Source organism: Haemaphysalis longicornis, unplaced genomic scaffold (assembly GCF_048455015.1).
Source record: "Haemaphysalis longicornis isolate Haplotype H1 unplaced genomic scaffold, Haemaphysalis longicornis Haplotype H1 scaffold_1, whole genome shotgun sequence".
NCBI lineage: Eukaryota > Metazoa > Arthropoda > Arachnida > Ixodida > Ixodidae > Haemaphysalis > Haemaphysalis longicornis.
The window spans coordinates 252488946-252506986 of NW_027526203.1; the positions used below are offsets into that span (position 1 = coordinate 252488946).

General features: G+C 47.7%; 1 protein-coding gene across 1 annotated transcript in view; it reads left to right on the forward strand.

Moving 5' to 3' along the window:
* LOC144144311 (frequenin-2-like) overlaps positions 1–18041 on the forward strand; it is a 404396-nt gene that overhangs the window by 362878 nt on the left and 23477 nt on the right. The window contains exons 5-6 of the mRNA XM_077675698.1: positions 13212–13290; positions 16874–16962. Coding sequence (XP_077531824.1) covers positions 13212–13290; positions 16874–16962 — 168 coding nt within the window. The remainder of the gene's footprint in view (positions 1–13211; positions 13291–16873; positions 16963–18041) is intronic.

An 18041-nucleotide genomic window follows, 5' to 3' on the forward strand; every position in this document is an offset into this window, starting at 1 on the left:
TGAGTTTGTCTTTATTTAAGCATTATCATCATCATGTTCAACCTAGGTGACGTCGAGCTGTGGTTGAAGTTCCGCTTTGATTATGACCGCCTTATGGTCTGTGAAATGTGAGGTCAAGGGCTGTTGTAGTGGATGAACCCTAAAGTTGAAGATGAGGTCGATGCACGTTCCCCGGATAGTTGTGGGCTGCTTGTAATCAAGGGCCCGCCGAGACTCCCCGACGCACGCCGCTGCCGACGACAATGAAATGTCGAAGGCGCTTGAAGCGTGCTCGTCTCGTGCCGGCCCAGGAAGACACCGGCAACACTGTCACTCCAGGAGCCATAGAAGGGTAAGACACCACCGGGCGTTCAGCAAGCCGAGCATGCGCAGTGGGAGTGTGGACGGCGCAAAAACGACAACGACAGGGGAGGGACATAGCCCCGACCATGAGATGCTTCGCATCTAAAATTACATGTATAATGCTCAGCTGGGGGTGGCACGCCTTACAACTGGGACGCCTTCAGAAAAGCAAATTCTTCCAAGCCTATTGACCCTTCCCCTCCCTGAGCTGTGGGAGAACCTGACGACCAGTGCCGGCTTGGATGCACAGCAACTCCTGGTGTCCAGGGCTGGGACAGCACGGTCATCCCATGGTCTCCTGGACTGAACATCCACTCCCACATCACAAGTCTCACGATAAAGTTTTCCCTCCTCCTCTCCCTGCTCCCGTTCGGATGCCGTACAGCGAAGTTGCCTCCGATCTCGTAAGCCCCTTTGTGACGCGCAGAGACGTGTCGCGCCTTCTACTAAGCTTCCTTCAGGAGACGGAAGTGGCAGACTCATCGTGAAGGGATCCTAATATTAACTAATTAGGATGAGCTCGGGCGGAGCAATTGCCGGCATATCCCGCCAGGCTAACACCGCCTGATCCCACACAAAGACCACCACCACCACAAGCTCACCGAAACGGAAAGGAGGAAAGCTCAAACCTTTCTTTGACGCTGCCTGCGCATTCGCTGTTCACGTGCTCACAACCCCGCACACGTAACTTGGACTCGTCTGGCTGTTGAAAGGCCCACTGAACGGACAGCTCACCTGAAAAGTGTTAGCTTAGCGATACGGCGGTTTTTCCAAAACAGCGCTAAAAAATGCAAAGCTATCAGTACCGTTCATTATGCACGTGGTCGTGCGCCAAAACTGCACGTGTCGTTTGGATTGGCACTACTCGTAACGACTGGCCTAAAGTATGTTCACAGCATTCACATACACTAAATCCCTGCTTGTTCATTGGTAATTTGAGTTCACTGTGTTAAAGGGGTCCTGAAATACCTTCCGCCGATGCGTGGATGTACATGTAACCAAATAAAGCAATGTATTAGCAATCTCCTCCCGCATGAATTTTGTTGAAGCGATGAGTATTAGCGGAGAAATCGTAAATCAAAAAACGCGCATTATCGTCGCGCCGCGTTTCCTCCTCCTTTCAACTTACTCTCCGCTGTTGACGGCGAGCCAGCCTTCCCTCCCATGATGCTGCGCTCCTCGGCGGTGACGTACTTCCGCTATTGCGCTGCTCCCACAGCCGTCTGCTACGGGCAAGCTTTGTTGACACCATGAATTCCGCACTCCGCTCAAGGCTGGAAAAGCGAACGAAAAATCTGGCCCCATGTGTGCGGCGGCCTGGCCTTGCCCTTTCGCGGTGTACGTTGCTCCAGAACTTTGCTATCGGCGGCACGCGACTTTTTATCGGCGGCGAACTCGCAGCCGCACGGGGAGGATCCTGCGCTCGCTCCCTTGGATGCACAGCGCACAGTTTATCCAAAAAGCGCCGTATCAAATGTGGCCCCGCTGGTGCCGGGTCTTATTTTGTGGCGGTGGTAATTCCTGCCGGCGGCATGTAAAAAAGACATTTTGAACCGATACAGAACCCGTGCACAAAACGCCAGTTCAGCTTGGGGCGACGCGTGGTGGAGAGCGGCAACGTTGGCAAAACATGCTCCGCCACGGCTCTGAGCTTCCTCGCGCTGGAGCGAGCACCATTTCTTTGACAATATCAAACATCGGTTGCCCTGGCAACAAGGCACAAACCGCTCTAGAAGTCAGTTACCGTTGCATGATCCCGGTTCAGCTTGGGGCCCCACCTCGCGGCATATGGGCACTGCAGGCATACTACTCACTCCCATTTGGAAGTGCGAGATGCGTTTGGCATTACAGGAGGCGATGGTGTGTGTGTTCTGGACGCCTTTGTTTCTCGATGAAATGCGTTGTGCTTCTGCGGGTGGATAGTGCTTCCCATGGTCTGGATTATCTTTCTCAAGCGGCGTACGACTCAACCTCGCATGGGGTATGTGCAGTGTGCGTGGCTAAAAGCCATCTCGGCTTGTGCGCCGGAGTTAAGTGACTTGCTGTTCGTCCCCGCAAACCGCGCGCGAGGTGAGTGCCGAATTTACGAGGGGCAGGAGGAGGCAACCCATCGTCTGTCAATCGCGGTTCGGACTTGCAACGCATGTTGTGACGTTGTGTTCGTTCGAAACGCATCTCTGGATTGTTTGGAAGTTGAATAAAATGTATGCGTCAAACCCGGGCCTTCGGCTCAGGGCGTTATCTGCGATTGCAAGAAAGAAGTGCCGCGGGGCTTCAACGCTTTCTTTATGGAACGTACTCAAGTAAGAGAATATTCATGTCGTGTTATGGCCCTGTCGCATTCAATACAAACGGTTAAGCGTTTGTTTACACTTGTTTCGTTTGTCGTAAAATGTCCAAGCACTCCGGCACTCCGCTGGCAGATCAGCCGGCGAGCCGACGCTGAGCAGACGACTCATCTCTTTGCCGGAAGTGCGTGAAAAAGCCGCCCAATAGCAGGATGTCTAGCTCATGACGAACATCTGGGAATCGATGATGTAGACATGTGAAGATGGCGGCGTCCAAAAACACGAAGGAAAGGGTGAGAAAAAAGCGACCAACTTTGCAACAAAAGTGTGAGCTTTCCGCTGCGCGTAAAAGAGTAATACTTGACACAGATGATGTTGACGACCCAATCTAACGATTGCGCTAGTCAATTTAGTGTGCTCAAAACGCCTTTCAGGGCCCCTTTAATGGAATGCCACAGCCCTTCCATGTGGTGAAAAACAGCAACGGCTTCCGCCATTACATATCTTTGAGGAGCAGTGCTTTCATAGCGAAGCTGTTTACTTCTGGCCCCTGTATGCATACCCCACATTCTTTCCTAGGGGGAAGAGAGGGGGCGACGCGGCAGCATCCGAGATGCGGTAGAGTATGGAAAGAGTGCGGCGTTGGTGCTCGGCGCTGCGTTAGAGCCGCAGAGGGGCGTAGGCGCAGAAGCTTCATGCAATCCTTTGGACTGTATCCCGAAAAATTGCACATAAATGAGCGGCACCATATGAGTAGTTCGGCCATCAATTTGTTTTAATGTCGAAGCATTAAATGGCTTATTGAGTGAAAAATCTGGTATCGAAATCGGCTGCGTCTGTGGCACTGAAAGGGCTCGTAAACCCTCGGGACTGGGAACGATTTACAGCGCATCCTTCGTGTTAATAAAACATAAGCAAGGGCTGCGCTGCTAGGCACTCGGGGTGTTCAACTAAGAACATTGACGCTTTCGCACTCACAACTTTTAAGAAGTGCTTAGGCACGTGTCTTAGAATTTTTATTCAGCCTCCACAATGCACTTCATGACTGCATAAAAAGCATGAGGGCTAAGATTCATATTAGTTGTAAGAAAGAAACCTCCAAAGTGGGCAAAATAGGCTTTTACGCGAAGTTTCTTTGCATATATAGATAAAAAAAGCTGCGTTGATGCATTTGCGAATCCATAAATCAGACACCTCTTGGAGACGACCTTTCTGTTCGGGGCAGTGATGGATGATAAGATGAACTTAGGTGCATATAAAATGTACCAGGAAAGTAGCGCGTCGCTACTCTCTTCAGACGCCGTGTTTATGACTCCCGCAACGTCTAAAAACGCCACTAGCGTTGATTTTGCTGCGAATAATATATATATGGCACACAAAACAAAAATCACAACGTCTTACATGAAGTTATTCAATCTACAAGAGGAAAAAAGAAATGTATTTTATTTTCCGGAAGATTGATCGCGGCGCTTCCCTTTTAACGGGGATTAGCAGCTCACATGTTCACTTTTTCCGAAAGCGTCCTAAGGGGGGAAAAAAGAAGGAAGCTCACGCTAACGTGTAAGACTTGAAAGTAGTGAAGCTGCACGCAACCTTCATGACCATGCTTCAACCTTCATGACCAACGCAACCTTCACGCAACCTTCATGACCAACGCTTCAAGTGCACGATTGCAGCCGATTTGCATCTTCTTCGCTGCCGCAACAACCTTTACGCCATCATTGTTGCTATAAGTATGAGCTTCCTTCAGTTTTTTGGAAGTGATAATCATTGGACATCACCTCGGAGGGGCGCACGCTATGACGTGTCTTTCTCGTCCCGAGCAAGTGTTACCAGATTACGGCGAACGCCGGGGTCTTTCTTGTTCCGAGCAAGGGTTGCCACAATTACGGCGAACGCTGGAGTTTTTTTTTTTTCCAGTGTTGCTCAATCTCCCTAAGTGGGTATGCTTGGCTTGACAAACGTGCGCGAGGGACGCTGGGTGGTCGTCGTGAGGGACGCACACACGAGGGCTCGGCATTTTCTTGGCTTTTTAACTGCCGGGTGGTCGCCGCGAGCCAATTGTTCACGTGCGCGAGCTCGGCATTTTCTTGGTATTAATAACTGCGGAGAGGGAAAATTACGATTTTCTATCCGCTTCGCTGTTAAACATTAACTCGCCATTGCGGCACTGTGAAAGTGGATGACCAGCGAAGCTTTTCCACATGACATGCAGGTGGTACAGAATTTAGGCGAAAGGTACCGGGAAGTGTTATTTCTCCTAGCGTTGGTAGCGGTCATCCCAAGAAAGACCTACATACCCTCACACAGTTTATTTGGAGTCGACTGATGTCGAAAATGCTGCCTTTTAAGGATAACTGATCCACTCCAAAGGCATATCCAAGTGATGAGACATGTAAACGTGAGGTCGAAATCGTGTTTTGAACGAGCTGCGACTCAACCGGTGCGTTCCGATAGCACACGCACCGGGACGTTCGTTTCCAACTCCGCCCACTTGGTCACCTTATCAGGCGTAGCCTGGCGTGCACAGGGTGGCCGCACCCCTCCCCCGCAAACTTTCGAGCGGGAAAAGCCGGGTGCGGGAGAGGGGTTATACAAGGTCACTAGTTCTTCGTATGATGATATAGTTCGCGATACAACGCATGCAGCGTGCAGGGAACAATTAAAGAAAATTTTCTCCTCTAGCTACTGCGACCGTCGGATCTCAGGTTTAGGCAGCGTTTACACAGAAGGGGCTTTTCATTTTTTCGCATGCAGTAAACGTCCGGGGATTGTAAAAATTGTGCATTCTCAATAGTGTGCACGCACGTATCGAACACGTCTTCAACCTCAGCTACGACACCACTTAATCTCACTAACTTGATTGACTGTAGGGTTTAATGCGCCAACGCTACACAGGCGATGAGGCGCTCCATAGTGGAGGGCTTCGGATTAATTTTGACCACCTGGGGCTCTTTAACGTGCGGCGAAATCTCGAACATACGGGCGTTCTTGCTTTTTGCCTCCATCAGGAAAGCGGCCGCAACCGGCATCTTCGTGCTCTGCAGCCGCAACGCCTTAGCCACTGAGCCACCACGGTGGGTAACTCACTCACTCACTCACTCACTCACTCACTCTTACGCCGAGGCAGACGTTCACTTGAGCTTGCCCACGTCTGGATATACGGTTTTACTTCGCCATTGACCTTTATATCATTCTTTTGTGCGTCCAGCATTTATCCACAGCTTCTCTTCTCACGAACAGCAAATCCCGCTTCACTCGTGTCGTAATTTTCTGCCGGGTCTCATTACCGCCGCTTTCGCGCTTAGTAAACGAGTGTTAAACCATATCGAAAAACGACAGTCCCGCAAAGCCAAGGCAACAATAACATGTCTCAGTTAAAAAGAGAGTGCCGGGGATCCTTTTTACGTCCAACAATACCTGACGTTTGTGAAGTGTCATGATGACTCGCAGTTACTGTCTAATTAATTATGCGTGCGCAAGAGAAACTAGAAACGAGGCGGGCGCGTCTTTCTTTTCTTTCTTTCCCGTCCCTTAATTTGTTGTCGCCGACACTGAATGTAACGACGTCCCTTACGACAAAGCGAGCACTGCGTCGGACATATAATGTGATTTTATTTTTAGCGGCACCACTTTTTTTTGCTGGGTCTTAGTGAATGCGGACAATGACGAATGCTGCAATTTCGCGAACTGAAATCCCCTGCCCCTGGAGAAAGAGCAAGAAAGGAATGATAAAGAACAGTCCCTTTGTTTTTCTTGCTTCTTTCTGACTATCTTTTGGCGATGAACCCGTCGCAACCCTTCCGGATTTCGTTAAGTACGTATTTCTCATGCTTTCTGTGCTAGACTTTCCAGTTATTTGTGTTTTTCTTACATTTTATACTTTTATATTTTTTGCGCTGATGTTACAAGTGACGTGGTTGACAGCGATCATTGACTAGCTGGGGAAGAAATAGAATTTAAAGCTCTGTTAACAACATTAAACAAAGTAGGCATCCGTTAATGGAGACGGGCTAAAAGGGTGACAGCATAAACTTAGTTTGTATTATGACAAAAAAAAAACGTTTCTACACAAGTGTCCTCTTCTTTAACAAATTTTCTTGTGAGCCAATTCGATTCCGTCACGCGTTCACAAGAAATAAAAAACTCAAGTTTCTTGAGTAAAACGCTCAGTAAATCGATCAACCTACCTTTTTGCCTTTGACATTTACCTTCCTGGCTGGCTCAGGGGCTCAGGCTTTGTGCTGTGGAGCCCAACGATGCGGTACCGTTTGCCTCATGAAGGTGAAGAACGAAAATTTCCGTGTCTAGAAATTTCGGCGAGCGTTACAGATCCCCAGGGGGTAAAAATGATTGTGAACGTTACACTTACGCGCCTCATACCCCAGGTGCGGCCTCGGTGCGTAGAACCACAAATGGTTAGCCAAAAATTGAATTCGTGCGTCCTGCTATATTAGTAGAGTTTTTTTTTCCTCTCTCCTTAAAGCTGCCTGTCACGTTTCGCCAAGCCAGTCGCTCAGATTAGACGCACTTAGTACTGTTTTTCTCATGTTTACATTAGTACAACCTTTATGGGTGTGTTATGTGAACACACAAGCGATGCTGTAGTGATGCAGTATGCGCCACTAAAAACGGCCGAATGTTCCGGGGTATGTCTGGAAAGTTGCGTTGCGAAATTTCCTCATCTTCTGTTACGCACATGGTGTGGGCTTCCTCTCCAAATCGTCCATATTAACCCCGCACATAGCCATCACTGACACTGAGCAATGGGAACTCGTTTTTCTCAGCGACTAAGCACCGCTACACAAGTACAAGTCATCAGTTGGTGGAGGAGGCCGCCAGAGCCCATGAACTCCTGGCTGTAGCCTGACGGGAAGGAGTCGACACCACCTTTTGGAACCCCTTCTGTCAGTAGGAATCAATCTCTTTTTGTCAGAAACTGACAATAAAATTTTCCTGACCTTATGGCTAAAAGTTGTTACGCGCGTCCCCGCACTGAACCTGATGGAGCAATGCGACTTGTACACCATCTCGTCGCGTTATGGCCTGAGGCCTATGTCAATGGAACTGATGGGAACGATGATCGCCACATCATTTTCTTCATTTCTTTCGTCTTTGAAATGTAAGTTTTCAATACTCATACCCTCATTTGTATCAAGGCCTGCCAACTAATGCTGTTCTCGTGTGAGCGTAATGTTTTCTGCGTGTCTACTTGTGGGCTGGTCGTTGTTTCAGTGCTGCACTTTTCTAGTAGAGATTTGCAACTTCAAATTTGACACCTAACCTCAAATAAAAAATGGCAACATCACTCCGTGGATGATGGCGAGGATACGGAGTACGGGGACTCGAAATAACATCCAAGTTACGCCCTAAGTGACACCCCATTTGCGCCCCACCCGTCATTCGATTTGAGCCGTGAGTTGCACCTTGATTATTCCCTAAATGAAACTGCAACTCACGGCTCACATCGAATTTCGCTTGATTTTCGCTTGATGGTGGTGTGCGCACGGATGGACGCGGACGGACATTAGGAGGTCCTAAGGAACTCCGCACCGTTACAGGCGAGGGAGTAAGCCGTTTGACTCTCGGGTACTAACTCACGGTCGTAGCCCAATAGGTAAGACGACTGACACTAACTCTGTCTGTTCTACCAGACACAGGCTCTAATCCTGCCGGTCCCTGTGTGATTGTTTGCGATTGTAAATGCTATGTGCACGGCCGCGGATGGACAAATTGCGGTCCTAAGGTACTGCGCACCTAAAAAAATTCAATAGTGCTTTTCTGGGCGCTTACCCCTCTTCATTATTCGTGTCGTGCGCTTATATACGGTGGCTTATTCCTGATTAATCCCCCTCTTTTTCTCTTGTTCGTCTCACTTTGTTGACCGGTATCTGACGCAGCAAGCTTTGTCCTTTGTGCGGCTGACCTCTTCAGTTTTAATTAAACCTCTCTCTCTCTCTCAAGACGTGCGATCCTGATGTCGAAGTATTATCACATGAATTAATGCTAAGAACACTGCAACTATTTTGTTCCTTCATGTGCCACCTTGGAAGAACTTTTTGTCTGTATAGAAAATGGTGCGTAGTATAGGGACAAAGAAGTGAAGAAGAAGCAGAATTTGTGTTTCTTTTCGGAATTCAGATGCCTTGCTCTTTGGGGAACAGCGTGCGCTGAGAGGCCGTGGTATTGAGGTTCCTGGAACGAGATTAACTCGTTGAACAGTCGAAGAAAGACGCATCCACTCGTACTTCCCCGCAACTTGACAATTTTGTTTGTGTGTGTGAATATCTGAATGCGCATTCACAGACCACCAGCAGAAACGTTCAGATTGGCCGCATCTCTCAACGGCCGCATCTTTCAGATTGGCCGCATCATACTGTACCTTCTTCGTCAAGTAAAAGACTATCGGAACTTAATATCATCTGGTCACCTGGCCACCAGTCCCTCGAAGGGAACGAGGCGGGACACGCCGCTGCCCGTGCTCAAGCACACCGGGGCGTTACCTCAGATGGAGAAAACAATGAACGAACTACCACAGAGCCAGCACCACTGCACACATACACTGAAATATTACACTAAAAAAACGACCGCCGTCGCTTCCCACAACCCCGTTCACAATTAACTCGCGACAAAAAAAAAACACTTTCCGGCGCCTACAAACCAATTCATATTTCCATAACATCCTACTAAACACTATGTGCCCCACCCAATACCCTGCCACCTCTAACTTCTGCCTTGTTGCTGGCCATACCGCCACGTGGTATGGATGGGGTCGACGGACCCCCTACTCTAACCCTAACTCCCAACCCTAGCTATGAGCAGTGGGTGGAGCAACTGACCAGCTACGACCTCTTGGACCAGCGCCGACTGGTGGAACGGGTCCGGACGGCCAGCCAGCTCTAAGGCGTCTTGGAATAAGGATGCCTCTCAATGGGTAGATGCCCTAAGAGCATCCTCCTGCTCATTAGCACAATAAATGTTTGTCTTTCTCTGTTTTTGGTATTTTGTGGTGTGGCATGTGAAATGAAGCGTACAAAAGGAAGGGAAAAGTAAAAGAAGGGGTAGAATATCAAAATTAAGTATTGGAAGGAAAGCAAGAAAGGGGTCCATCGAGAGGGCATGTCTATAAAAAAAACCTCGAGACCGATTTCATGTAGAAACATTAGAAATGGCTTGCAGCACAACAATTCGGCCTCAAGTGACCGCAGGAATCCTGTTTATCCAACCGGAGACCAGTGTCTGAGTGAATTGCCTCGAGTGCACTTGGTGTCCGGGCACATCTAGAGAAGATGCTTAGTATTGGCCTCAGCTACTGGAGCAGGACACTTAGGACAGGTTCCTGGACCTTCTGGGGCGAGTCCCAAAGTCCAGGTGACTGCAGGTGTGAGGGGCACCCAAGCGCGGAGCCTCCGCCGGGAAACTTTCTCCACCCCAGAAAGGCCAGGGGCAACGGAGCAGATACGGAGGAATTTGGGCACGTGTCCCGTCTGAGGAGAGCTTTTCGGGATAAAAGAAGGGAGCAGCGATCAGAAGGAAGGGGACGTTGGAAGGTTTCATGTAAGAGGCATGTGGGAAATATGATCAGCTACCTAGTTTAGAAGATTCGGAAGATGTCCCCGCACCCAATGTACACGGCCCATAAGCTGTGTCGTCTTGTGGAGATTGTGTGTCTGCTTGCAGATTGGAGGCTTCTTCACTTGCCGAAGATGCTTCACAGGGCAGAGTGAATTAGCGTATATATGCGCCTAGATGCAAAAGTTGCGCAGTGCGCTTATGCCTTCGATAGCGTCATCTATGGCCTGGAGCTGCAAAAGCAATGGGTCTGGAGTGTCGTCCGCATAGCAGCGTGAGGCTGCTATGTGGACTAACGAATAGGGTCTGCTCTCTCGCGATATAGAACAGCTGCGTCGGTTACGTTGCGCAGCGACTTTTGCGGTAAGTAATATCGGTAATTGGTGCTCACCTGTCATGGCGGCGAAGTTTCGCTGCTATATTAGCAAGTGTTGTTGCATAGCACCATAGTGGCCCACCGCCTAGAGCTCTAGTGACGGGAGCACCATTATAGAAATGTGAACGAAGTGGTGCAACCATTGGAATGTCTAAGCGCTGGAGGCTGCTTGCTTTGCGCTGGTCCAACAGTTCCGTGATCGTATTGAGTTGATTCTGTATGTTCTTCCGAAATTGGAATCAGGTCGAGACGAGGAAGCGCAGTGTTGGCACTCATGGCCTCTCTGTCATTGGCCTCAATTCTGGCCCGTTGTTGCGCTTTCACCCTGTGGATCTGTGGCTGGTAGAGTAGACGGGACTGGAGAACCGATCTCAACACATAATCACTAATGCTAATAGAACACTTGGATACCTTCACCGCAACTTTAATGAAGGTCCTTCGTCCCTAAAACTCACCTCATCTAGAATATGCTGACTCTGTTTGGGATCCCGATCCCGTGTATACCAATCTAATACACTCAAAATGGCCCAAAATATCCATGTCCATTTTATTCTTTCTAACTGCAATTGCACCGCTAGCACAAACAGCAATGAAATCTAGCCTGAAACTCCCATCTCTCATCTCGCCGTCACATTCTTCCACTGAGTCTTTTTCACAGAATATATCACCGTCGCCATTTGCATAACGATCATATATAACCACCAGAATATACTTGAGCTCGTCGTCTGGATCATGGTCGGAGTGAGAGAGAAAAAAGGGCAGCATCTCCACTCCGTGGATGATGGTGAGGGTGCGGAGTACGGGGGCTCGAAATGACATTCAAGTTGCGCCCCAAGTGGCATCCGATGTGCGCCCCGACCGTCATTGGGTTTGAGCCGTGAGTTGCACCTTGATTATTCCCTAAATGAAACTGCAACTCACGGCTGAAATCGAATTTCGCTTGATTTTCGCTTGATGGTGGTGTACGCACGGATGGACGCGGACGAAATTGGGAGGTCCTAAGGTGCTCCGCACCGTTACAGGCGAGGGAGGAGTAAGCCGTTTGAAACTCGGGTACTAACTCACGGTCGTAGCCCAATGGGTAAGACGGCTGACACTAACTCTATCTGGTCTACCAGACACAGGCTCGAATCCTGCCGGTGCCTGAGTGTTTTTTTGCGGTTGTACATGCTATGCGCACGGACGCTGATGGACTTTGTGCGGTACTAAGGTACTCCGCACCTAATAGCGTTATCTGGCCGAAAGGATGAGGGCGCGGTGAGCGCGACCGTGAGGGCCGCGACGCTTCAGCTGCTCGAGTCACGAGCTCCTGCTGGAGGTGGGGGTCCCAGCGGGTAAGCACCTCCATCCAATGGTCACGGGAATTAATGGAAGGGAGTGGGTTGGGTCACCTGCACTATCCCATATTCGGTGTTGGATTGTGGCCTTTTCACCGCAGCGGGGTCAGAGTGGGGATGGGTAGAGGAAGGGGAGGGTGTGGTGGAGGACGGCTCTCCAGGGTAAAGATTCCGCTTGGAGTGGACGCCAGAGGCGTTCCTCCTCCAGAGTGAGGGATGAGGGGGGGGGGAAGCTGACGGTTGGAGAGGCGGTATTACTGTGGGACCTCTCTGAACGTCAGGAGGCTATCCCTGGTCGATCTGGCTCTGCGGAGGTAATAAGAGCCCACATCGTACGTCCGTGTGACAAGAGCTCGGGCTACCGTGTGGGCTGTCTCTATCCCCACGATTCCCGTGGGAGCTGAATGTCTAAGCTGTATCATTATGCAGAAAAAACAGCTGTTACACATGATTCCTACCACCCACGTGCATCGAATGTAATCACCTTCCCGCATCGATATCAACCATTAAGGACCATGTATTGTTCAAAAGCGCTATTAGCCGACATTGTTAGAGCAGAAGCCGCATCACTGAAGTAATTACTTTTAAAATACTGCATTTGTGTTTTGTATTAGAAGAAATAACCACTGCCCTCTGTAATACCTCCCGGTCTTGAGTGTACCAATAAATTAAATGAAATAAATTAAAGGGTCTTCGAGCCACCTCCACGTGGGGTATCAAGTTCAAAGTTGTCGTCGAGTGTTTGCGTGCCTTGCGGAGCCAGCGAGTACCCGTACCAGACTGATGAATTTCAAGTACAAATACGCGATGTTCCTGAGTGACTGATATGGCAGATGAGCCGATCGGCGACGGTTTTTCAATGATTTCCGAATGTATCCCAAAATGCACAACGATAGTTAAGACAATACCTAAACGAACGCCATTATTCTTAATATGTCGTGAGTGTGTGTATACTTGCACCTGCTTCTCATGTTAAATCCGTCAAATTGGAAGTACTCACATCGTTGACACTAAATCCATTGTTGTACATCGGAATGTATCCTCTTATATGACTTTTTACGCTCACGTGAATTCTTATTTTGTGTAATATGACTTTCGTTTTCTTTCCTGTACTGTGCTGTCTTCTGTGATGCGTTTATTAGTTGAACTGTTTTTCCTATCTACATGCTAATGGTAATTTAAGTTAAGACGCAATAAAGTTATTGAAACGTAATATGCTTGCCCGTGTTCCATCAGAGTATGGGTGATTTGCTTTCAACTTCAGAAAAAAACCATTCTCGATTCCCTCTCTCGCAGGATGGTGCTATCGAGTTTGAAGAGTTCATCCGGGCGCTGTCAGTGACGTCAAGAGGAAACGTAGAAGAGAAACTAGACTGTGAGTGCGAAAGCAGTCCTTTTTCGGATAGCAGTTATACTTCGCAACAAAATATTATTGCGCACACGCATTCACACTAATTGCATCAATATAAAGCTACAGAGTTTGAGACATGAGGAGAAATAACATTTTGCATGAGGGGAAGAATATTGTGTGCTCGTTGACTATTCCTTGCCCAAATGCGAACCAAAGAAACCCGTCTCATCGCATCAAAATTTCACGTACCACTTTTATTAGCTGCTAGAACTACAAGCGATGGGAAGGAACAGAAAACAGAGTTTGCGGTATTCGAAATAAACGGGAATGTGAAGGGGTATACCGTCTTTAGCATGGTATGCAAACAAATGTTCCGGCAATAATGGACAATGCGGGTTCAGTTTTGCCAGCGGAAATAGGAAGGTTGGGGACAGAATGAGGAAGACTCAATCCACCTAACAATAACGAATGGACAAATGCCCTAACATTTTCAGAAATGGGACTTTTTGAGAGGCCTAAGCGCCGTTATAGATCATTGGTCCTGTGGGCCCCCGCGATATTAACCCTTTCCCGAAAACAACTGCGCCCTGATTCTCTTCAGTGGAAACAACGCGAAATGCTCCCCAAAAGCGTCGAGAAACAAGAAAATGCCGGTTTCTTTTCGACATGCATTCTGGCAGGTTCACAGATGTATTGGCGGCGAGCGAAATAAGTAAATGCGAAAGGGATAAAGCACAACTGTGTTCCAAACGGAATATTTTTTTTACCGCCGACACCAAAGAAACCTGAACAAACTGGAATATGCACATACAACAAATGCACGACAGTGTGTGCCTGGCTGTCACGTGCAGGTCATTTTTAAGTTACGTATCGATCGGACACGGGCATTATTCACAGTCCGAAGTGGGTGGGCATGCTTCTACTGCCATTACGTTGCAAGTGCACTGGTGTCAGCAGCTTGATATCGCATTGTGAATACGTTAAAATTGATGGTTCAATGCAACAACAAAACTTTTACCTTGGACACATGCCACCTTAAGAAATACGTGGTTATTCTGCACATTGATCGATTGATCAATCAATCAATCAATCAATCAATCAATCAATCAATCAATCAATCAATCAATCAATCAATCAATCAATCAATCAATCACTTCTAAGCAGAACAAAACTCCTAATGTGGTAAAATGAAATCGTGGTATTTCTGTCCAATTTGACGTGTTACCACGCCAATTTATCAGTGTATACCACTCTAATCGGTCTGCTTCACTGCACTTCACCCATGTGAAATATCGTTCCAACCAACGGAGCAAGTTCCGTGAATTCCCACATATGATTTTCCTTCAAAACGGGTCTGGCATGTGCATTACTCAACGTGGCGTGACGGATTGCGTCGAGCACTGGGGGCATATTTTCTTTGCCAAATTGTACCTGCACGTCGTCACTAATAAAATTTGTTCTGCTTACCACACCCATTGGTCATTGAAGTCGTGTGCTGAAGCCAAGCCACATGTTTGCTTTGGAGTACTGACGCTATCCAACCCCCTGTCCCGGATCGAAACAGCTTAATCCCTGTTATGAAAACTACATCTCCAAGCTTGCCAACTAAGAACATAGCTGCATTGAAGGGAGAGAACACTGAACTAAGGACCACTAAAGAGCCACCCATGGGCAAATTCTTGCCCGTTTCTTTTTGGCTCGTTCGAGTGTCTCCCTTGGGCAATTCTCTCTCGCACTAGGGGTATGGACGTTACAACCACCAAAGCAGCACTCCTCTCTTCCAGAAAAAGAACCCTGCTTTACGAAATTGGCGCCATCCTGGCGTCCAAACCTTTGCCCTAATTTCGTGTTCTCTTCGTCATCCAGTCACACATCTCGTTCTGCTTACGCCCTCCCCCTCAATCTCCCACCCATTTCCGATGGCCCCTGCGTATGCGAAGCAATCAGCACACAAAAAATTGCCCGCGTATCTGTTTGCTTCGGTCCAAATGACGTCAGAAGACGATAGCGCTCCTGCCGTCGCCAGGTAATTCCCTTGTTCAAAACTGTGTTGTCGGTTTGGTATTTTGCGGACTATATCCAAAAATTCAAATTTGGTTAAAATTTCTTTCTCCAGTAGACACCAGTGTGCAAGCGCACCAACTTGCGCCTTGCTGTGTGGCACGAATAGCATGACAAGTTTTCAGACTAGAAGTATTATGTGTGATACGTGCATTATTACGGGGCGATTGAGTCACTCCTGTGCGCTTACATTCAGGCTGTCTCGGGTGACGACAGCGTCTAGGGTGCAATTACGTTCAACACACGCAGCCGTCATTCCTCTGAACGCGTACGTTCACCTGCCAGGCGTGGCTAAATATGTAAGCTCTCGTTTTGCACGGGCGAAGTGGGTATTTTTCCACCAGTGAATATGCCGACATTTCTCTTACCGATGTTGTATTTCTTTTCCTTCTTCGGGTGATTCGGGCTACAGGCAAAAACACGTAGAGAATAACGGTGCGGCAAAAATCAGGCTTTCTCGCAGCTAAACAAAGACCATCCTTCTTATAAGTTCAATTTAATGTACCGGATGTTGATGTGTTATCCATGCACTGCCGTACAACGAAGCGTGCAGCGATCCCGGGAGATGCGGCAATGACTCTGTCCTAATATGAGCGACCCCGTTAGCTATTTTCAATATGGCGTTAAAGGTTTTAAACAAAACGTACGAAGAAGACACACCGTCGGCTTCTAAACAACAAAATCAGCGACCGGATTATCAAATGCCGGTATGAAAGTACAGTGTAGCAAAGTACCAGCATGGTGACACCGAAAAGATCAACGAGCGATGAAGCTGGAGGAATAAGGAGCAAAATTAAAGGGCAGTGAAATGCTGCGTAGCCGCATGTGGCCGTCGTATAAGGTTGCACATTCTTTGTCAATTAGTCGAGAGACTGTAATTACTAAAAGGCTAAAAGTAATTAATAAAAACAATTACTAAAGTGATAACAAAAAAGGTTAAAGCGGTAACTCTCTACGTGTGGTCGGAGTGTGCAAAAAATGTTGGGTAACATATGTAAAGGCCATCCAAATTCCCGTAGAAAAAACTGTGCAGAATAAACGTACGCCCGTGTTTGTTTGTCTTTTTGATATTTAATGATAAAGCTTTACAACGAGGGGCAGCCTGACTTGTGAAAATGGTTTTATAAAGCTGCAGGAAACTAAGCGGGTCACGAAGCATTAAGAGTGGACCGTTGCTGCATACACCAGGCCAAACGCGCTTGAACGCAAAACCAAGTCCCGCTTTCACGAGCACCTGATCGCGCAAACTTTCGTCAAAATAGCCATACAAAAGCGCCACAGAGTGTTTTGAAATGGCCAAAATGTGCGCAGAGAAAGCCCCACTAAGTCGCGTAAGCTTCGCTACAAACAGGTCAGTAGGAGATAATCCCGAATCAGGAAGACCAAACGATGCCGAGCAGAAAAGCAAGCTCGAAAACTGTAAGCTAGGTTAATTAGTGTGACGAAAAACGAAGACTACATAAAGGGAGCTGCAGAAGGAAAGGTGTGAAGGTTGCATCGTTGGTTATAAAATTTTGATTCGCTCTTATTTTCGTTCTTTACACAGGGGCATTCAGACTCTATGACGTGGACAGCGATGGCTACATCACGCGCGAAGAAATGTACAACATTGTCGACGCCATTTACCAGATGCTGGTGAGACGAGTCGTGTGAAGTTGTTTATTGCTGCTGCTCGCTTTTGCCTCCCTTCCCAAACTACCTTGTTTATAACCTGGCTGGAACACATTCAATTTCCACGCTCTACGCACAGACCCTGTGATGCGGGAAAGAGACCCATGATAAAATGGTGGTATCGAGAAGGCACTGGAGTGACCAGATGTTGGTTCATCCCAAAGCGTGAAAAGAGTGGTCGCTAAACATCAGTATATATCAAATTTGTACTGTACAACTTCACTGCGAAAACAGCTAATACCTAATTGAATGAGAAATATTCGTTAGAGTATGCTTGGTAGGATTTGTGTTCTGAGAGCCGCACTGCACCTAGTTGTAAAATTGCGCAAAAATGTTTTCAGGTTAGAATGTGTGCTGCATTGGCGTCATGCTTGTTGGTGTCTGTTTTGACCACACGTTGGCAACTCCACAAATCAAGTCTTCATTTTTACAGATGGGGCGCACGCACATTTCCAAAATTACTTTCGATGGCAACTAAAACCTAATAAAAGCCTGCAATGATTGAATGGCTTAGCGTAACGTATATTTAAAGTGATTATGTGGGCCTAAATCGCATCGTAAATCTTTTTGACGTCGTTACGGTGGCTGGAAGCAGGCGCCACCAACAACCCGTCTTGTCTTTTCTTTTTTGCTTTAGAAGTAAAACGAGGCGACTAACTTCCTCTTCCGCATAGTACAATCACACTACATCTTCTCAATGCCGCGACAAACAAAAGTTTGACAACCTATCGTCCCTGTACATTTAATATCTTCTTTCCGCGGAACAGGAACTGTAAAGACAAAATGACGAAGGACGCCTAATGGGCAACGTAACCGGGACATTTTACCAAAGCTTAATCATGCATATTTTTATTATATGTTATGTGTCCAGGCAGTAACCGCTGGAATCCACGGCTCTACGCTTGCAGTCTAGGCCTTGTTGATAAACGACATTAGAGGAATGTGTGGCTGGAAAACCAGCGTATATACCAGGAATCAAGCGTGAAGAATGTATTCCATACAACCCGCCTGATCGCAATAGCCAGGAGGCGAGGGGATTGTGC